This window comes from Eptatretus burgeri, chromosome 3 (assembly GCF_056783735.1).
Source record: "Eptatretus burgeri isolate ZD-2024b chromosome 3, Ebu_testis_v1, whole genome shotgun sequence".
Classification (NCBI taxonomy): Eukaryota; Metazoa; Chordata; class Myxini; order Myxiniformes; family Myxinidae; genus Eptatretus; species Eptatretus burgeri.
The window spans coordinates 69,102,042-69,125,119 of NC_140963.1; the positions used below are offsets into that span (position 1 = coordinate 69,102,042).

The window sequence follows — 23,078 nt, forward strand, 5'->3', positions numbered from 1 at the left end:
TGAAGCCGACAGAGAAATGTTGTATAATTTGTCTCTGATACAAAATCCAACCTTGAGAGAAAAAGTTGATAGGTTCATCGTGAAGAAGATGATCAGTGATACATTGAAACTTGGACTTGGAAATTCAAAAAAAACTTCTAGGCTCTAATGATGTCATGAAGATTGAAGAACAATTCGCTGATGAATTTCATAAACCAATAATCACAGTTTCATATAAGGAAGGTTTATTCCAAGGAAGTTGATTATATCTGGTCCGCTGATTTAATTGAACTCAATAATGATAAGGGGTACAAGTATGCTTTAACCGTTATTGATTTGAGGAGTAGATATGGGTGGGTCATCCCTTTGAAAAACAAAACCGGGAATACACTTATGTTAGCCTTCCAACAGATATTTAATAAAAGTCAGTGAAAACCTTAAAAATTGTGATGAGGGTGCAGAGTTCTACAAGAAAACATTTATGAATTTTCTTTAAAATAACAACATTATATTATTATTATACAGCACCTTTAATGAAGGAAAAGTGGTTGTTATTGAGCGATTCATTCACACTTTAAAAGAGAGACTATAAAAAATTCAACAAACTCAGTTCTCAACAATGGTTATCTTTAATTCAGGATATTGTAGATAAGTATAATGATACAATTCACACCTCAACAGATACCAAACCATCAGAAACATTTACAAAATTAGAATATGAAAAAGAGTTTAATGTCAGAAAGCCTAAGTTCAAAATTGGTGATATAGTAAGAATATACAGGTGGAAATCTCATTTTGAAAAAGGTTATACAAAGCGATGGACAAATGAACTTTTCTAAATCATTGTTGTCATCGATATAGTTCCTTGGACTTATAAGATATGATTTAGAAGGGGAAGAGATGTTAGGTTCATTTTATTCACAGGAATTATAAAAGAGAAAGACAAATTGAATTTTTTTGACTCCGCCCCTTTTTGAGTCAGCCCACACAAGCCCCACCCACGCAAACCCCACCCACATAAGTCACATTCACACAAGCCCCACCCACACAAGCCCCACCCACACAAGCCCCACCCACACAAGCCCCACCCACACAAGCCACATCCACATTCATCATATCCACATAATTAGTGATTAGTTAATTAGTTCCCCACACACAAAATGTTTATTTAATTTAAAAAAATTGCTCCATCCACACAAGCTCCACCCACACAAGCTCCACCCACTCACACAAGCCCCACCCATCCACACAAATAATTCCTCACCTTGAACTCGGGATCAAAGGACGTGAGAGAATTTCTTTCCAGCCAACAATAATATCATTCAATTATTTTCGAAACGAATAAATGTCTTCAAGAAAGTCGTTCATTTTTATCCATTCCTCGTGATATTCAAATAACTCATTTTCAACATCAGTTATTAATGATGTTTTTATTGGGGACAACCTGTTGGAAAAAAGACATACAATAATTATTGGTTGTACAGTGATTTAATTTTGTTTTACAAAACAAATAATGAATTGGGTTGAGATCTCACCTGTCATCTTGTGAAAACGATTGATCTGCAAGGTTGTAGTAAGAATCTGAACGCTCCATTTCCGTAATAAAACACGAACGGCACACAAGTTGCTTATTTAAACCAACTTGATGACGTAATGGGAGATTTCACAACAATGGTTTTTCCAGGGTGTGTTCCCACATGGAAAATGACTTCGGAATTTTTTTGGCTTGGTTCGGGCAAGGCAGCTTGGCTGACTTCAAAACGAACTCATTTTCACATGAAAATGAAACATCTTGCTTTGAATTATTTTTGATAAAACCTACGTTTAAAAGGTGTTTTTAACTAAACTTTGTTCTGTTCGTGTTCTGATGATTAAAAATATAACCAAGAGAGACAAGGGCACAGAATACTTCCTCATTTTCATGCCACGAACTGTGTTCGAAAAACACTTCCCCATTTTACAAAACTCACCCTAACAGCCCTTTCTTTCGTGCTTGAAGAGATAAAGTGAATATAACAGAAAAATTAAGTTATTCCCCAAAGTATAACATGGACAAATATTCATTGGTTCACTGTTTGAATGGAATGAAAATATGAAAGGAAAGAAGTGCTTTAATCAGTAAGTCTCAATTTTACATTTGCATGTATGGGAGGGAAGGGAATAGGTGGGGAGAAAATCAGTCTCCTATTTTAGGCTTTTAGGGCTTGAGTCAGTCTCAATTTTACATTTGCTTGCATGGGAGAGAAAGGGATAAATGAGTCTCCTATTTTGGGCTTTTGGGGCTTAAGTTAGAAAGTTTTTCCCTTTTCCCCCCCATTCATTTGAATGGCTGCCTCAGAATCCCCATTTATCCTCCACTCACATACCCCTGCCAGGCTGAACAGTTTATGTTTTGTATCCCACTGATAAGCTGGATTTGGATCCAGACCTTCACCAAAATCAAATCAGCTTGTTAGTGTCACCTAACCAAATCATCCACCTAGTTTTGTCATAACTCGTCCACAACTTTTTTAAGATATTGTGCTATGTATCGTTTTGGGCCCAATCTCTCAATGGCGAAGAATCATTTAAAAAAAATTATAAATTGTCGAATCCGAATTTTCATTGTTTTCTTCATCACACCATGATAATTCCTTTAAAGATTGTGAAAAACATCCTGGTGGGAAATTTCACTGCTGAAAATATACTCCTCTTAAATTCTGATCCTTGCAAAGAAAGTTGGGGTGAAGTCCTCGTGAAAGTTACAAAGGAAGATGCGCATAATTTTTTTTATCACAAAGTTTTATGAAACTAAACCAAAACATTCCGAAAAGTATAAGGGCACTCAGTAGAGCGCATACCTCCGCCACACAATGCCTGATGGACGAGAACATATTGGGCACAATACATTTTTGAAATATCAAGATATATATCATTTTGGCCTCATCTCTCAATGGTGAAATCACTTTAAAAATTAAATAATTCTCGTATCCAGGTCTGGATTCAGATCTTCACCAAGATCGAATTGATTTGTCCTTCTCACACACCCAACCTTTCCACCAAGTTTCATCCGAATCTGTCTGCAACTTTTTGATATAGTGCGATATATCGGTTTAGCCCAACCTTTCGATGGCGAAGAATCATTTAAAAAAAATTATCGGATACGGATCTGGAATGAGATCTTCACCAAAATGAATCAATTCTTCCTTGTCACACACCCAACGTGTCCACCAAGTTTCATCTGAATCCATCCACAACTTTTTGAAATATTCTGCACACACACAGACAGACAGACAGACAAACAAGCAAGAAGACAACGTCGTGCAGAGCACGATACTTGCAAAATCCTTGAGAAATTTTACCTCAAAAATAATTGGTGGTTGAATTCAATGACCAAATATGCAGCTCCTCTTCAAATTTCAAGTCAAGCGTATGAAAATTGACAATTTTAGAAATATGGGCTGTGTTCCTTTTGGCCTATGTTGACCTCGAAAATAATTGGTGGTTGAATTCAGTGACTTGCTCTGCACACCTTTTCAAATTTCAAGTCAATGAGATGAAAATTGAGGATTTTAGAAATACCTCCTTAGTTGTTGAACTTGTGGCCATGTTGATCTTTTGGTCCATGTTGATCTCAAAAATAATAGGCTGGTTGAATTCAGTGACCTGAAACAAAATCCTCTTCAAATTTCAAGTCAATTGGATGAAAATTGAGGATTTTAGAAATATCTCCTTCGTTGTTGACCTTGTGCCTATGTTGACCTTTTGGTCCATGTTGACCTTAAAAATAATTGGATGGTTGAATTCAATGACCGAATAAGCAACTCCTCTTCAAATTTCAAGTCAATTGGATGAAAATTGACAATTTTAGAAATACGGCCTATGTGGTCCTCTTGGTCTATGTTGACCTCGAAAATAATTGGTGGTTGAATTCAGTGACCTGCTCTGCAAACCTCTTCAAATTTCAAGTCAATGAGATGAAAATTGAGGATTTTAGAAATACCTCCTTAGTTATTGACCTTGTGCCTATGTTAATCTTTTGGTCCATGTTGACCTCAAAAATAATAGGCTGGTTGAATTCAGTGACCTGAAACAAAATCCTCTTCAAATTTCAAGTCAATGAGATGAAAATTGAGGATTTTAGAAATACCTCCTTAGCTGTTGACCTTGTGCCTATGTTGGCCTTTTTTTGGCCCATGTTGACATCAAAATAATAGGCTGGTTGAACTCTCTGACCTAAAATATAAATCCTCTTCAAATTTCAAGTCAATCAGATGAAAATTGAGGATTTTAGAAATACCACCTTAGTTCTTGACCTTTTGACCTTTTGACCTCAAAAAACAATAGCCTTCTTCCTGATTACAAACTCTACCATGTGGTGAAGTTTCGTGAGAATCGGTTAAAATTTGTGACCTGTAGGTGATAAACAGACAGACAGACAGAATAACAAAATTGAGTAACCAATATACTTGAAAAATCTTCGATTTTGCAACGAACAAACAGACAGAGAAGGGTGAAAACATAACCTCCTTTACGCCAGAAGCAATATTTCATCTGCGTGGAAAATTATAAATTATATACTACGTACTTAGTAAGTTGAAAGAATCTAACTTGCAATAAAATTTTTACATAATGGTCTCGTTTATGAAAATACAAGAGAAGTAGTAAATGCATTTAACTCATATTTTGTAAATATTGGACCTGAACAGGCATCCAAAATACCAAGATACTGATGAACAAATTTTCAACAATCTCTTTAACACCTGTCTTGTGATAACTCCTTTTATATTTTTCAAACAAATCACATTGAAATATTTGATATAGTTAATAGTTTGAAATCCACCAACTCAGTAGGTCATGAAAGGGTAAGTAATAATCTGTTGAAATTTTATTATTGTTACCTCTGTTTGATTGTTTGTCTGTTTGTTTGTTTGTGTACAGGATATCTCAAAAGGTTGTGGATGGATCTGGATGAAATTTTCTGGACAGGTTGGGTGTGTGATAAGGAAGAATTGACTCAAGTTTGGTGAAATGTGGATCTGACTAATAGAATTATGAAAGTGATTCTTCACTATTGAGAGATAGGGCCAAAAAAGACATGTAGGATGACATTAAAAATTACCCCCGTGCGGGAGTGACGGTCATCTCTGCGAGAAAATATATAGCCTCCTGAAGGTAGGGCAGTTTTTGCAAACTTTGAAGTCACGTGACGTGAAAACGAAAGCGAATATCGAAAATCAGGCCTGACAAAATTTAGATATTGTCCCATAGATTCATATGCCACAATCAAATTCAAGATCGCTTGAAAAATGTAGGAGGAGATAGATTTTGAAAATCGTCATTTTCGCATAAAAATCGTCATTTTCACATTTTTTGCCAAATTTGAAGTCACGTGACACAAAAACGAAAGCGAACATCGAAAATCCGGCCGGATCAAAATTTAGATATTGTCCCATAGATTCGTTTGCCACAATCAAATTCAAGATCGCTTGAGAAATGGCGGAGGAGATAGAATTTGAAAATCGTCATTTTCGCAACTTCAAAGGCCTCGTGACCTTGACCTTGACCTTCGGTGACCTTGAAAGTCATACCATCGTGTACGTCTCATCGACCTCAATCAGGATCACTAATGACAAGATCTCCCGCTTCAACTTTATTGTGAACGGACGGACGGACGGATCGAAGGACATCGACACCCATATTATTAGGTCATGCTCGAACAGATGACCTAAAGAGAGAAAAGAAGAAGCTCAAGAAAAGAAAGGAATTTTTTTATGTATACATTGTCCAGGCTCATATGAGAGCTAACACACAACGCATAGCAAGAGGGGGTATGAGACAAGAGGGGCTGGAGAGGGAAGGACAAAACAGTGGGGAACAGAGACATTAGGATATCTGTGGAAGGGAGAGGGATGGGGCGGGGAACACAGGGTATACAAAATGGACACCACAGGGACTTTCAGGACCTGATGCGACAGGGAACTTTCAGGAAGGAAAGCAGAGAATTTGAAGGAGGTAGGTTTGGGGTGGATTAGTGGGGGTAGAAAAGATCGTGGTTTTGGATGGGGGAAGATAAGAGGATACGAGGTGGTGGTGAACATCTGTTTTGAAGACCTGGAGGGAAGAATGGGGATGAAGAGAGTGTGGGAGTTTATTAAGAGTGGAGGGTTGTCGGAAGAAATCGTGAAGGTAATGGTGAGAGTGGGTCAGCTCAAATAGAAGGAAGATGGTGTGACAGCAGCAGGAGGAAGAAGAACTCGTGGGTATGGAGGGAGAAAGGGTTTTTGGGTTTCTTTGTTATTTTATTTATTTATTTTAAGACAAGAAACAAAGGGTGTAGTTGGGTGGGATAGATGGTGGGCAGTGGGAAAAGTGGGGAAAATAGGAACTAATAGTAATAGGGAGAGAATACAAAATAAAACCGATCGTACACCTCGACAGGAAAGATGGTTAGGCCTCAAGGAAATCAGAGAAGACAAGATCGACAAAAACTCACAAAATTGCTCAATATTTGAAACAAAACCGAACGAGGAACACACAGTAAACATGTAGGTACGAAAATAAACAGTTAAAACGTGACAATTAACGACCGGAAACTTAACTTTGAGAAAGTCGGCAGAGACCCCTGAGAGAACCAGCCGTCGTCTCAAAACCCGGAACCGGAAATTGAAAGAAAGCTTCGTCCTTTTTAGGTCATCTGTTCGAGCATGACCTAATAATATGTGTGTCGATGTCCTTCGATCCGTCCGTCCGTCCGTTCGCAATGAAGTTGAAGCGGGAGACTGGTCATTAGTGATCCTGATAGAGGTCGATGAGACACACGATGGTATGACTTTCAAGATCACCGAAGGTCAAAGTCAAGGTCACGAGGCCTTTGAAGTTGCGAAAATGACGATTTTCAAAATCTATCTCCTCTGCCATTTCTCAAGCGATCTTGAATTTGATTGTAGCAAACAAATCTATGGGACAATATCTAAATTTTAATCAGGCCGAATTTTCGATATTCGCTTTCGTTTTCGTGTCACGTGACTTCAAATTTGGCAAAAAATGCGAAAATGACGATTTTCAAAATCTATCTCCTGCTACATTTCTCAAGCAATCTTGAATTTGATTGTGGCATATAAATTTATGGGACAATATCTAAATTTGCTAGGGACGGATTTTCGAATTTCCCTTTCGTTTTTGCGTCACGTGACTTCAAAGTTTGCAAAAACTGCCCTACCTTCAGGAGGCTATATATTCTGTACTGGGCATGGGAAAAGTTAGTGAATGGTGTCATTGCATAGCAGCTGACCTTGTATATTATATTTATACATTTTTCGCCGAAAGTGCAAAAGTTTCAAAACCCGAAATGTAAACGTCGGCATTTATTTTCAAAATATAATTTCGTGCACGCGCGCCAAAATGCCGAGTCATCTTTAACCAAACTGCGCAGTTCAAGCTGCGCAGTGGTCTTCGGTCATAACTGAACATTGAGAACTTGTGGTATTATTTCTCGCAGAGATGACCGTCACTCCCGCACGGGGGTAATTTTTTTTCTCTTTCTTTTCATTCAGATATCGCATCAAGATATATTACAATTGATTTAAGGACATCACTGTCAAGCTTTTGCTTAACAATGTTCCTTGTTCTTTGTATTCAGTCATACTTAGATCAAATCGATGAAATTGTTTGCATTTATGTAATGTGTATGGAAATAAAATATAAAATATGAAATGAGTGTTGTTCATAGTTCTCAAGATTGTGTGAGCAAAGTATTCATTCCTGTAACTCCCATCCAAATTTACAAGAAAAAGGTCGTGATGAATAGCATTTATTACCGCTGCCACAGAAGGTGGATGGAGGTTTTGTTTTCACCCCTATCTGTTTGTCTGTTTGTCTGTGAGCATGATATCTCAAAAGGTTATGGATTGATTCAGATGAAACTTGGTGAACAGGTTGGGTGGGTGACGAGGACAAATTGATTCGATTTTGTAGAAGATCTGGATCTGGATATGAGAATTTTTTAAAGTCAGAAGTGATTCTTCAACCTTGTGAGAGATACAGCCAAAACGATATATAGCATGATATCTCAAAACTTTGTGGAGGGATTCGGATCGGTACCGTTCACGCGAAATCAATTCTGAAAGCCATTATCCCACGTAGGGTTATGAAATTTGGCACGAATGATCTACAGGTGATGCTCTATCAAATACATTCCGTTTTTTTGTGATATACGAAATACTTTATCCGCAGCACCCCCTACAATTAGGGTATGCACGAAAATTGGCGAAAATTGAAGGCCCCCGAGCGACCAGGTGAATGCATCGATACGAATGAAACTTTGCAGGTTCATGGTACTCAATGAGTACTACAACTTTGCCTCAGGACATATTGACCAATTTTTCTTAGGTCAGGGGTCAAAGGTCAATTGGTGCAAAAATCGATAATATGGGAGAACTGGAGACGCCTTCACGCCAAATGCTACTCCTCCTCAGGTTTATGGTCGGATGGTCATGAAAATTCACACTAATCGTCTGGAATACATTGTGCACAAACGTTCGAGCCGGATTTTCGATTTAGATCTTTGTTCACCCACAGCACCCCCTCAAACTTTGGGGATTTCCGATTTCAAACCGCATTTTCCGTACTTTTCATTCAAATGGATACTGAGTAGTTATCAGGAGATGGAAATGGATGAGATTTGATATGCATAATCTTAAGATGATTCCCTATCCGCTATATGACATCCATTTTGCTCTATATCTTATAGTTTCCATGCTCGGCGACCCATCGCCGCCTACCGGCTTGTCTGTCTGTTTGTTTGTTTGTTTGTCTGTGTGCAAGACATCTCAGAAAGTTGTGGACGGATGCCGATGAAATTTGGTGGACAGATGGGTGTGTGACCAAAACGAACTGTTTAGATTTTGGTGAGCATCCGGATCTGGCTACTGAATTCTTTAAAGTGATTCTTCACCATTGAGAAATCGTGCCAAAAATGATACATAGCATGATTTGTCAAAAATTTGTGGGCGGATTCGGCTGAAACTTGGTGGACACGTTGGATGTGTGACAAGGAAGAATTTCTTCAATTTCAGTGAAGATCCGAATCTGGATCCGAAAATTTTTTGACTGATTCTTCACCATTGAGAGATATGGCAAAAACGATATATAGCACAATATCTCAAAAACTTGTGGATGGATTTGGATGAAACTTGGCGGACAGGTTGGGTGGTGGCAAGGAAGAATTGATTCAATTTTGGTGAAGATCCGAATCCGGATCTGGATACGAGAGTTATTTAATTTTCAAAGTGATTCTTCATCATTGAGAGATTGGGCCAAAAATGATATATGGCATGATATTTCAAAAATTTTATTGGGCCCGAGTTCTTGTGGATCAGACACGGCATGGCAGAGGTATACACTCTACTGAGTGCCCTTGTAGTTAAATATGTAACCAGGTGTTACCTGTTTGGGATGTTTAGTGAACAATTATGCAGATAAAACAGCCTCATCAGAAAACAAGTCAGGTACTTTTTCAATACTCTTTCAACAAGACTGTGAAATCAACACACAAAAATGTTTCTAAATTTTTTTGTAACTTTGTAAATGTGTGGTATACTGTGTTTCCGTAACTCATTCAAAAAAAATCACGAGGGATGTATTCTACCTGAGGTGCTGAGGTGGCCATGACTGAAGACGGCATGGCCAAAATTGGACTGCCTGTGAACAACAATGAAACAAAGTTACCATTATTTACTGATAGTTGCTATTAGAAATCTACAAAAGTTGCACCTGTATAATGTGGAACAATGTATGACACCATCCCAAGTCTTAATGAGTGCAGGTAAAAAACAAAATGACAGGCATGGATAGACTGAGCAATTCCGGTTATCAATTATTGTTTACCTTCAGGTGTTTCTCGCATTGTTAAATCTCGGTCACTCTCTCCACCACCAACTGCTCCTTCTCGCAGGGCACCGATACCCAGCCTTGGCCTTTCACCAACCCTTGGTGTCCCCCAGCTTCCTCTCCCCACACCCTGCAGCATTCCACCAGGTCCCCAAACTTCCCGGCCTAGTGTCCCCCCAGCTCCCTCAAGTTCCGATATCACCCCTCTGAGACGCTCAATCTCCAACTTTGTGAAAATAAAAGTTTAGAGAGTAGAGAGGTGAGAAAAGGGGAGGAAAAAAAAATAAGCTCAATGAAAGCAAAATTAAGCATAAAAGTTTGAATACGTGTAAACATGAGGCAGTAATAAAGATCTATACAAGGAGTGAGAAAAAGAAAGAGAGAGGGAGAGGGAGAGGGAGAGGGAGAGGGAGAGGGAGAGGGAGAGGAGAGAGGGAGAGGAGAGAGGGAGGAGAGAGGGAGGAGAGAGGGAGGGGAGAGAGAGAGAGGAGAGAGAGGAGAGAGAGGAGAGAGAGGAGAGAGAGGAGAGAGAGGAGAGAGAGGAGAGAGGAGAGAGGAGAGAGAGGAGAGAGAGGAGAGAGAGAGAGAGAGGAGAGAGAGGAGAGAGAGGAGAGAGAGGAGAGAGAGGAGAGAGAGGAGAGAGAGGAGAGAGAGGAGAGAGAGGAGAGAGAGGAGAGAGAGGAGAGAGAGGAGAGAGAGGAGAGAGAGGAGAGAGAGGAGAGAGAGGAGAGAGAGGAGAGAGAGGAGAGAGGAGAGAGAGGAGAGAGGAGAGAGGAGAGAGGAGAGAAAAGACAAAAATTAAACAGACAATCATGTTTAATTTGAATGAATCACTTGAACACCACCTCTCTCATCATGGTTTTGGTGCATTAAATTCATCTGAATTTCCCCACAGGCAAAGTGTCCAGAGGAAAACAAAGAGGGAAACAGACAAAGCATTCACCGCTTGTGCATGGCATAATAAGGCGAGGTGCGTGGCGCGTGCGCGGCTTGCTGAGGCTGCGTACTCAAACTGAGAACACAGCAGGGCAGCACGGCGGCGCAAAGGCAGCACATAGGCTGAAAGGAAGAAGGGATACAAAGACAACATATTAAAACGTGGGAGGGGGTTGAGGGGCATTGAGGTTGTTGGAATCTTCTGCAAATATCGTGATTTATTCACAACGGCCACTCATGACGAGAAAGAAAAAATCCTCATAATCTGCCGAGATTAGAGTAATTCAATGACAAGCTTAGTGATCACACCCTTTACAAAGTTTTGTATATTTTCAGTCTGAGGTTTCCATGAAATGTCATTTTGTGAAATTGTAAGATTCCAAAACTCGCTGGGTGACGTGCATCCATTCACTCTGTGGGTCTTTGTTCAATCGACCCCTTAAGGACAAAATTTAATTTTCTTGCTGCCAAATAATGCAAAGATATAGCTATTTGAAGTTGGAAAACTCTTTCACAGGAAAAAGTCAAACTTCCAATGTACCAGAATCTCCCACACTGACTGAGCAAACAATCTCAGATTTTGCACACGTTATTTTATTCATGACAACGTGCCAACTTTAATCAAAATCAGATGCAGACATGATTTATTTGATCAAATGGCATAAAATTACTCAATTTTCAAGTCAATTTGTTTCTTAGGCCTAAGTCACATTTGGCACGATGGCCGTAGGGTCTACAAAATCTACGGCCACTAGCAATTATAGGGCGGCGGCAGTATTTCCACGGTCACACAATGTACAGTCACATATGCTTTCATTTTTCGGGGAGCCACACGGCGTATTTAGAAATCGTGGAGACCGAAAACGTGGGGGTGCCGTACGGTCTTTGATTTGATGTCGCACGGTGACCTTAGAGCGTCCCTGCGGCAGCCATAGAATTTTCAAGGCAGATGCAAGGTAGCCTCAAGGTGCCCGCAAGGCGACCGCAGGGGGGCCCTAAGGCGAACGTGCGGCCAGACGGACGGTAACGAGTGGGTATATATACCAGTTATTTTTTTACTGAAATAAAAATCTAACAGTTCGGAATATACCAGTATATAAAACTGAATATACTATAACTATAATATATATAACTGAATATACCAGTTTAGAGTATAGACAAACACCTATACTCCGATCTCCAGCGGTAGCGCACGGTGGACGCACAGTCGACACAGACTGCCACGGAGGCCGTATGTAGGATGCATGGCGGGCGTAGTGGAACCGTGCGTCGACCATGCGTTGCCCGCAGGTAGTCACACAGACCGCAAGGCCACCGTACGTTGAACACAGGGACGCCTTAGGACTACCCTACGGCGACCGTGGAAATAGTGCGGCCGCCGTAGTTTTTTGGGGGTTGGCAAAATTCATTTTTCATTGATTAGAGCCTACGGCAGCCGCACGAATAACGCAAGCCCACCGTACGCCCTACGTACGGTCGACGTGGAACACATGTACGTCACAGCTTGGCTTGTCGAATTGCTACGGCCAACGTAGAAATGAAAAAAGTTATAACTCCACGCTATAATTCCACGGCGACCCCTACGGCCTGTTAAAGATAGCAATAAGACGTAGGGCCACCCTGAGGCCACCTCAGAAACTCTGCGGCCGCAGCACGTTTCTGTCAATTCAGGGGGGATACGGCCGCCGTATCCTCGCCATAGAGCAAATGTGACTTAGGCCTTAAATAAAACTGTTTGGTTCACAACTACAGATGATGGACGTTTTACATATTTTATATCTCATTGATAATCTAATCCGAATGGATTATCAATAATAGTGTTACAGTTCTACGAACCATCACTCACCAGCAATGGCAACCACCATACAGCAGATCCCAAGGTAGATTATAATTATTTATTATTAAGTGTTCCAGACAGTCCTTTCCCTATGTTTAGTGGGTTACAAAAGGAATATATGCGTTGTGTAGGGTTAAGGTAGGTTTTTCCCCATTTTCTCCCCGTTTTTCTGTCGTTTGCATTAAAACCACAATCAGGGGTACGCACCATGACCACCAAGAAGCAAGGCACCATGATGTGCGCCACCTCATTTGCATATCTGCACCAAAACCCAGTTCACATCACGTGCCCAAACTCAACCGCCATACTCTCACTACAACCACCACAATCACTACACCACACTGTTTCAAATCATACATCAACTTTTATTACAAATTCATTTTAAAACCATCTCATACAAGCTCACATTCCATCGCTCGTTCGTGTCTCAATGCTCGCTTGGTAGATTCTCCACAGTTCAACCACGGTACTTCAACCACCCCACTCCAATCACAAACACCACAGCTATCTCCACACCACAAGACTACAAGAACCACCTTTCAATGATCGTACCTCAGCCAACCTTCTTCCGTCTAGATGCCGATCTTCCACCAAGCGCCATTTCCACCTCGAAAACCACTGAAGCCACCATCTCAATCACTCGCCTTTGATTGACAGCAACCACTATCACACCTGTTTGTGGCGCCGCTTCGCCCGCGCTCGATAAATTTTGAAGAACAAGGGACTTTAAAATGCGCTACAACCAGCCAAACATGCTGCCGTCTAGCACAAGTCTGCATTGACATTTCTGTTGTTCCTCCCTGTCAACAGCAAGTATTGCACTGCACAAGGAACCATCCGCGACTCTCCAGGACGTTTGCACTGCCAATGGGGAGAGATGCATGCTGCCCCCACATTAAGTCAGGAACTCCACTCCATGGTCCATCTCGAAGATGAATGTGACACTTCCGATGGTGTATAAATATCCCGCTGGCGGTTTCGAACACGTTTGGCTCTGGTGATTTTTGGAAATCTCTCTCTCCGGCTTTGAACACTTTCTCTGGACAATCATGCTTTGGTGTGCTCACAGAGGCTGCTTTCGGCGCTTGCCTCGAGCTGGAGTGAAAGAGGACTCGGCGGAGCGCAGCATCTTAATAATCCGGCCATGCAGCAACAACCTGCTATCCCCATACCAGCTCTCTCTTGCCTCTCCATCAGCGCAGGAGAGCACGGTTCTGTCAGGCCATGTGCGTTGGGAGAGGTCGTGTAATAACTCACCTTCTTCTCATCTTTCTTGCGAATCGACCCTTCCGGTGATGATTGCAATTTTGCACCAATGTGATGTACAGAATAAGTTGTCTGTATAAGTTCTAATTGATCGGTTTAGCTATGTCCTGCGTCTTCTCTCTTGTATACAACTGTATTTTCTTTTGCCGCACTTCACCAACCCTTGGTGAAGTGCATCTCTTTGTAATAAACCCATTGCCTGCTTGTGGAACATTTCTTTCTTTATTCGCCCTTGCTGTAAATAAAATTGCTTGCATTGTAAATGGACCCAGCTCGTCATGTCTTTTCCTCTATTGATCCAGCAGAGTCCGCATGTAGCCGGGAAGTTATACCCCACATTATTTGCTCGTTAGCCAGTGTACACTCACTGTATCACTCGGCAGTAATTTGAGTGCGAGCTGGGGGGCACAAAACCCGCTTGGTGCAGTCATCCGCAGGTAAGGTCACCACGCGAAGTAGTGACACCCTGCCAGGATTGGCAGCACCAATTGGTGTTTGTGGTTGCTTAACAACCTGCCGAGCTGCAGAGTTATCTGTGGCCGGTGGCCTTAGGGCCGGGTGTTATGGGAAGAACTTGAGCACTTCGCTTCATGGCGAACCTCGAACCCCTGGCCATAACAATAGATACAATATATAAAACACTCCAGAATAGGGGGGAAAAAAAATTCAACATGATTTGAACATTTGTCATGAATTGTGTAATTCATTACAAATGTAATTGAATTGAACACTTAAAATGGAACAAAAGTCAGTTTTCAAAATAAATTTTTTATATGCGAATACAATCTTAAAATTCAAATTCAATTATGCACTGAAAAAGCCACAAATATATGGAACTTCAACTTGAAAGTCATAAAAGACAGATACTTGATTCAAATGTCACTTTTACATAGTCGTTAAGTCGAATTACAAATCCCGTGCTGGGTGGACCAGGCTCTTTGGTGGGGATTAAACGAGATGGGTTAACACAAGCTTACGGGACAAGCTGTGGCTCTAAATGATTGACAGATCGTCTCCTGCATGCGGTCCTGCAGTCCTGCCCCACGGAGGGTAGGGCCAACAGCAAGAAAAACGTAACAGTGGCCATTTCCATTGCACTTGTTCATCACAAGGAGCCCCCACCACCCCCACCACATCCTTTCCCACGCATGCAACAAATACATACAAACATACATACATACTCCAGGTGCATTTTTGCACCTGCATTTATGCTCCAAAATACACCAAGGAAAGGAATAAATTTAAGGAACTAGAGATGAAAATAAGAATAAGCAGAGGACAATAAAAATAGTTTTCCCATTTAAGCTGTTAGGTTACGATTCTGAAATTCCAGGAAACCCACATAGTTTGTTAATTTGTCCATTGTAGAATGAAGATATTGTCTTGCTGGTGAAGGCGAGTGTCAATTTGTATTTGAAGACACCTGCACCCGGACCCCAACATTCGCGGTTCCAACATTCAGGGGTTCCGCGTATTCGCGGTTGATAATTTGCGACATGCTCCTTCGACCTACATTCATGGGAAATTGCCCTGCATATTCACGGTTTTCGTTGCGATTTTTTTTTTCTTTAGCTGTGAGCATAACAATTCCAAAACCTAATTTCCATGAGCCACGCACAAATCAGCTGGATGTATGTACGCAAAAAACATCTTCCACTTGCCGCGAACATGACCTGCTTCCTGCACGTGTATTGTAGCTTTGCGGGATAAACATAGTTTCGAAGATGATCATCATCATCTTCATCATTTTGCAAAGTTATGTGTGCTGTGCTTGTTTTCAAAAATATTGAAACGGTACATGATGTCTTTGTTTTTTTTGTTTAGCGGTACAGTACGGTATGGTTAAGGGACTTTAAAATGCATTCTTCAATAAATTGGAAACGGTACCTGGTGTTGTCGTTTTTGTTATTTGTAAGCATCTTTAATGAAACTGTAATCGTGTATTCGTGGTCGAAAACATTTTAAACTTTAAAAAAAACTTTCCTCTTTGAATCAGGAACTGCCACGAACCAATAACGTTATCCCCCTTGTCCCCATCGTACCAATTTCCTGACTTTGGTGGTGTCACCATTTGCGGCCTTCTTCATGAACCAGGAACCGTCACAAACCGATAACGTTATCCCCCTTGTCCCCATCGTACCAATTTCCTGACTTTGGTGGTGCCACCATTTGCGGACTTCTTCATGAACCAGGAACCGCCACGAACCGATAACGTTACCCCCTTGCCTCCATTGTAACAATGACAAAACACTCACAGATTTTACCCCAGTATTCACGGATTTTACCCCGACATTCGTGAATTTTTCACACGTTGGGAAATCCCCAGAACCTATCCCCCCATTTCCCATTGAAACAATGCCCCCACATTCGCGGTTTCAACATGTTCAGAGTTTTCCCGGAACGTATCCCCCACGAATGTCGGGATCCTGGTGTACAATATTGGATGATATAAACAGGTCATTGTTCGAGGTATGTTAGCTGCTGTGGGAAGAAAGGAAAAGCTGACGTTTTGGCCATTAACCATTCATTAACCTTATATTGCTCGGGCAAATGGTTAACAACTGAAACATCATCTCCTATGTGCTTCAAACGGTGGTTAGCATAACTCAATGAATGTCCTATTGATTTCATCCATTGCTTTACCCATTGTCTACGAATGTCTTGACAATTCATTAATGTACTTTGTGAATTCCTTCCTTCCTGTCATGTAAGTGCTGCTTCATCAGGATGAAGATTACCGTACTGCAAATTGTAAGGTTTGGCAACAAAATCCTGTCTCTTTTCGGGACACCCTGTAGAACAAAGGACATTGGGAGACAGAGTACAGCATTGGCTCTTAATGTCCTTTTCCTATGTGTGATAAAAGTGCAAGCTCCTTCATGAGCCTTAGATAAATTTTGAAGAATAAAATAAGATGAAAGAACGTTTCGTTCCTTGAACCAAGTTGTCCCAACAGTAATCAACTCCGATTCAAAATGGTTGCCAGTTTTGGGTCTTGGGATACTGGTATGCACAGACAAACAAACAGAGACAGGGTGAAAACATAACCCCTGCGTCCACCTTCGTGGCAGAGGTAATAAAAACCACGCCAAAATAGTTTTCCCATTGAGGCATAAAATGTTTGTCTTCCAAATGACTGAATTAACCTTTAATAGTGGGGTGGCTTCGCTCCAAAAAACAGGTCGATTGTGCACTTTCCCTTAAAAGCATGAAATTGGCACATGGTTAGAGTGACACCATACAATGATTTTTAGTCCAGGGGCCACCGGAAATTGCAGCCCATATGGCGGCTCTCTTGGATTTCAAAATGGCAGCCACAATTTTCAAACATTTTATGTCACCATTGGCTTCCTAGAGCTGTAAAATGTAGGTATAGGCGGTTCAACTGTCTCGATATCTGTACTAGTGAAGGAGATATTTAACAAAACAGGTCCACACTGGCGGCCATTTTGAAATCCAAGATGGCCACCATACGGCGTGCAATTTCCGGTGGCCCCTGGACTAAAAATCATTGTATGGTGTTACTCCAACCATGTGCCAAGTTTCATGCTTTTAAGGGAAAGTGCACAATTGATCAGCTAAGCCGCCCCACTATAATGCTATTTGATTGTTTAATAATTCACAATAAATAATGATATTTATTAAAAAAAAAAAAACTGGGGCAAATGTAAAGCCTGAATATTGAGCACATTGTATAAAACGTGGCCAAATAATTGACAGCTTAACACTTGCAATGGAAAAGTCACTTTTTGTGGAGCACAGGGCTACAGGTAGCATCATTTGTTAGGGGCACAGCTGTGCCGCTGATGCAGTGTCCCTGGAGGTTGAAGTAGGAATCTGGAATTTGTTCAGGGTGCCGGCGATAGCTCGCCTGCACTTGGTGAAGGACGCGGTGGGATCTTTGACATCCACCAACAAATGCCAGCAGATGGGATTCCCAGTTTAACATCCATCACCCTACTTTTGAAACACCAGGATGACAGTTTATAGCTGGTCCGAGATTCAAACTCAGACGAGACAGCCCTGAGGTGAGTGTGCGTACCTATAGACCATCCTGCCAGCCCTAGATATAATGATAGCCTATAAATTATAATGTTTTTCATTCTGTATTATGTATTGCAACACAAATTATGATGTTCCTCATTTTGTATTGTGTATGGTGCATGATGAAATAAACTTCAAGTTACATTACGGCTAAATTTCAACAAAGGCATTATATCAAATGCTGTAAATTGAAAATTGAAGATAATAATTATCTTTTTCAAATTGCATTGTTATTTCGTTGGGAGTATTGTTATGGGTGACAATATTCAAACCAGGGTCCCAAACGTCACTCGTGACTGACTACAACATTACAGGTGGTGACATCACTGACCCGAGGTCCTATTTCCAAGCCTAGTTTGGGCTCTAAGGCCCGCAAGCAAGCCAAGCACTTTTTGTTTTTCAATTTTGCAGGCGAAGAGGGTGGGGGGAGGGGGGGAAGCAGAGATACCCTTTGGAGCTTGCAACATAACCCTGTTATACTATTGGACCAATTTCCTACGAGCAGGTTTATTCCATCGTACAAATCAGGAGCACCAATGGCTTCCTTATCCAAGCTTTATTGAAATCTTCATTGATGAGCAGCATCGGGAAAATAAATACACAACACTACTGAAATGGCCCTCACCCCTTAACACACACAGAGGACGTTGACACACGTTGACACATTTAAACTTTTAATTCAGAGAGGGGAGGGGAGCCTTTTGAAATAACAAATGAAAAATCAGCTGAAATAAGGTAAATGAAGAAGAGAAATAAAGGATTCTAGTTCAGGCCTAGTTTGCTTGCAGTGTCATGGTCTCCTCTTAACTATTAGGCAGAGGGACTGTGATTCCAATCATCAGCGCTCCCCCAGCCCCAAGCATGTCTGGAAGCATCACCAATACCCAACTGATCTCTCCATTGGCTGGTTGATTTACGGGAAAGATAGGAAGAATGGAGGCAAGTCGTCTCTCCGAGTCAAAACCTCTCGACTGCTCACATGGGAGAGAAACAAAATGGTGGTCTGTCTTGCCTTCGAACCACAAACCTCTTGACTCCTCCCCCTTTCGTCGCTTCCCTTGCAGCGTGCCCGATGCGGTTCTTAAAAAAATAAAACAAAGGTGCCAGTCTTTCCCACAGCTGAACCGGCATTTAATACATGGGATACTTAAACAGCACCTGTCAACATTATACACCTCCTAAAATATTGGCATCTCTCCCTTCTTTGCACAACCATAACACTACCCCCCTTCTTTCTTCCAGAGCAATCCTAGCTCGTCACAACCTTTTGGGGGTGGGCAGAAGGGGTGTGGAGGGGGGAAAGGTGGAATCAACTTTTGGGTAAAAATCTGCCGTGCAATTTAACCGAGAGAAATGTGAGTTCCTCAAAGTTACCCCTCCTCAACCAAAAATAGATTTATATTTACTATGCATGATGGATCTAAGTAGGCACATAATACAAGTTCAAGATATGGAACAACAAAATTCAGGACAACTAGCACTCGGTCTTGATGACATGGCAGAATGCCAAAGAGTCCAGTAGGCCTCTAGGGCAGGCATAATGCAGGTGATGGTACATAAATGGGAAGTCTGTGGGCTGCTCTCTTTTCAGCTTCAAAGAAGCTTCCTTGTGGTAGCTTTGACATCCTTCTGTTCAAGGTGAGGATGAGGATGCACATTAATGGAATGAGGTGCTTAACGGATCTGGAGGGATGGGGTTGAGAAAGCACAAAATCCCCTCTCCAATGCATCAGCGGAGAAGTAAGGCACATGACCCCATTTTTTTTCCTTGGTGCAAGGCAGGAGTTCCTCCTTCAATCTCTCTCTACATGGTCATTCATTAACATTATCCCAATTGTAGCAACTGCCCCAACTCTGGGCCTGTTCAACCACCCCAATGGATCCGAAACTGCCTCCCATCAGTAGCAATCTATGTGACTCGATTCCTTCATCGCACCGTAGCTTATCCAAAGTGTGTGACCCCCGTAAACCAGGCCTCACACAGCCTGTGCTGTCCACACTGCCGACCCAAGCCCTCTGGAATTGCAGCAATCGCAAAGCCAAATTATTCCCTTTCTGGCACCTCAACACTGTGCTGTCCTTTCACTTTATCTCCAAGGGGGCTCAGTTGCCTGGGCTCTCCCGGCTCCATGCGCCACTGGCTCACAACCCTTTGCTCAATCAAATTTTCCGCGATCCACAGGCATCTGCATCCCTCGGTCCGGTGCATCTCTCTCCATTAGTCATCAATCCGGTTCACATAACTTCTCCTTTAAGATTTCACACTCCACTCCATTCTACTAATCAGGATCAGTAAAGAAAGGTGGTCCAAGGTGGTGCCACAGTCACTAGTAGTGGGTGGTTCCGATAACTCCGTTTACTAGCCCTTCCAACTATAATTAGGCCTCTCCATTCTGCAGTACACCACTGCTCATCATAACAAACCTCAGAATACTAATCACCTTGCATTCCACTCACTTGTTCCAAACTGAACATGTCTCCTGTTTCGATCCATCCCCTTCACAATCCCTATCATGATCCCTCAATCTCTATTTCTGTATGCAGCACATTCACGCTGCTCTTTCCCCTCCCTGGTCACCTGCTGTGTTGTTCCTCTGGATTTATAAGCAGAATAAACATTGGTCTTCCTCTTCCTTCTTACTTTGCAATTCCGTTGTTTCCTATCTAAACAACCATGATCCTCGCTCCTCTGTTTTCTTCGTTACTTTATAATTCTGTGGGTTCTTGTCTGAACAACCACAAACCTCGCTCCTCTTCTTTCTTATCTTGCAATTATGTTAGTTCTCATCTTTTGGTTTATTATCTGCCCCACCGGGTGACTTTTTCTGTTCACCATCACTACCTTTGGATTAGTTATCCGACTCGTCAGAGGTTGGTGATGAGTCATGAAACTTGGTCCTCCTCTTCTTCTTTCTTCTGAGTAAGGCTCCGTTTTTATTGAGTTCCGATCTTGGTATTGATTCACCATCTGATCTGTTGTCGCAATCGCTAACAGCTTTGCTCTTCGCATGAGCATAAATTTCAACCTCACCATCTTGCCCATCTGAGTCACTCCTATTCTCCTCTTCTTTTAATACATTTATCAGGTTGCTTTGCAGGCATTCAGCATTCTCTGTGATGGGGTGAATTTCCTGTGTCATGTCACCTGAAGATGGTTCTCCATCCTTGTCATCTGCCCCTTCCTTTGCAGTTCTGTCTTCTTCCTCAAAACCACTCTCACCATCAATCTGCTCTCATTTTTCTCACCAATTCCCCACTCTAGATTCTCTTCAGTTCCATGCACCTTCTCTTTCTCTGCCATGCCTCCTCACTTTGATGCCCAATGCATTTCAGAAAACTTGAAGACAACTCTCTTTTGTTCTCTTCATCAGTCTTGTTCATAGCACGCTCACCATTATTTGTTCCTTCCTCACCAGACCTGGGCTCCTTCAGTGACAATTCTTCACCAGTTCCTAAGATGGTAATCACTTCCCCCAATGGACAGGGTCTGTTCCATTTTCCTTTTTATCCCCTGCATCATGGCCACGAAGTCCACGGAGCTTCTGCTCCCCTTTGAGGAGCTTGTACCACAACCCCTGTTTTGTTAGGCAATTCACATTTCGTTTGCTTCTCCCGCTCCTGCTCAACTCACTGTTTTTTTATCCCCTTCTCCAGCCTTTCCCTTTTGAAGAGCTGCATTTCCATTTCCTGATGCAAATCATGATTCCTTTGCTTCTGTTCAGCTCGCTCTTCTTTTGTCTTCTTCTCCATCCCTTCCATTTTTCCTCTCTTTCTTCTGCATCTGCTGTTGTTCATGCTTTGCAATCTCCCTCAGTTTGCTCGCATCACTCATCTCCTGCTTCAGCCAACTAATCTCTTCTGCAGGAGCCTTTAATTCAGCACTCTTCTGTCGGCTTTCTTGGGTCAGCCTTCCTCCTACCATGTTTTGCTGATCATATTCCTGCTTTAGCTCACCAAACTGACGTTTCAAGTTGTCCACCTCCTTCAGCAGTTGCTCCCTTATTGTTTGTTCTTTTAGCTGCTTCCCTGAACATCGTGTTTCCTCCTCGGTGCATTGCAGCCATCCCTGTGGGATGCACATATTCGCCTGCTGCTTATTTTCATGTTTGATTATTTCTTCCAGACTTTTCTTCAAACAATGTTCCCTTTCTTTTTCTTATTCCCCTTTTTCACGTCTGTCCTTATCACCTGGCACATCTCCTCAATATTAATCTTTTCCTTCTCAAGTTGTTTGATTCTCACTCCCCCATCTTTCCACTCTATCTCAACTGTTTCTTTCCATCTCTGAATCTCTTGAGAGGCTCACATGACGTCATTTCTTTCTTCCTCAACTATTTTCCTTTCCTCCACTTCCTTCATACAATTTCTGCTAAATTCCTCAACTCCACTCAAGTTTTGCCAATTCTCGGAGACATTTTCTTCCGTGATCCTCCTAAGGCTTTCCTCTTTTCCTCTGTCTCCTTTTTCACTTCCATTCAATTATTCTCCATTTATTTACCTGCTGCAGTGCCTCATCTCTTTCTTTTTGTCGTTTCCATTCCTCCCCATTTAACCTCTCATGCAATTCCCACTCTTGCTTCGCAGCACCCCTCTCCATGCATTTTAATCCTTCCAAGTCAACGTACAACCCTACGATCCACTGCATCATCACCATCTGGTGGGCTTGGCACTTTGCTTAATAATTAATGGCCTCGGAATCCCACCACTCCTGCTCTCTAAGTGGATAAAGTCCAGTCCTCCCTTTGATCATCCCAACCATACCCTGCTATCTGCTCATGATACTTCCCACAAGGGATATTGTCTGGGCACTCCTGCCACACACTAAAACGATCTCTCCTTCCCCTTTTCCTACTCCTCATTCCCCATTTCACACTCCTTCCTCTCCAATGGAAGCATTGATCCTCACATCAAACTCAATTACTCCAGCCAATTGTAACACCACTGGGTGTACACTGCTTTCAGGTCTTGATTGTACGGCAGACACCATTGTTACGAAGGATGAGGAGGGTCAGCGTTCGCATTCCAATCTGACAACTAATTGCAACGGGTGACGGGATTCGAACCAGGGTCCCAAACATCACTCCTGACAACGAGAATTACAGGTGGTGACATCAGTGACCCTAGGTCCTATTCCCAGCCCGCTGGG

General features: G+C 41.9%; 1 protein-coding gene across 5 annotated transcripts in view; it reads right to left on the reverse strand.

Annotated features, from left to right (window-relative positions):
• The window catches only part of LOC147030131 (transmembrane protein 266-like), a 71,035-nt gene that overhangs the window by 42,045 nt on the left and 5,912 nt on the right, over positions 1-23,078 (reverse strand). For 3 of the 5 annotated variants that reach the window (XM_085873853.1, XM_085873850.1, XM_085873852.1), the window contains exons 4-6: positions 10,793-10,908; positions 9,847-10,075; positions 9,608-9,660 (exon numbers count right to left, since the gene is read on the reverse strand). In XM_085873853.1, the coding sequence (XP_085729979.1) occupies positions 9,608-9,660; positions 9,847-10,075; positions 10,793-10,908 (398 nt within the window). The other 2 variants (XM_085873854.1, XM_085873851.1) reach the window with 2 other exon arrangements.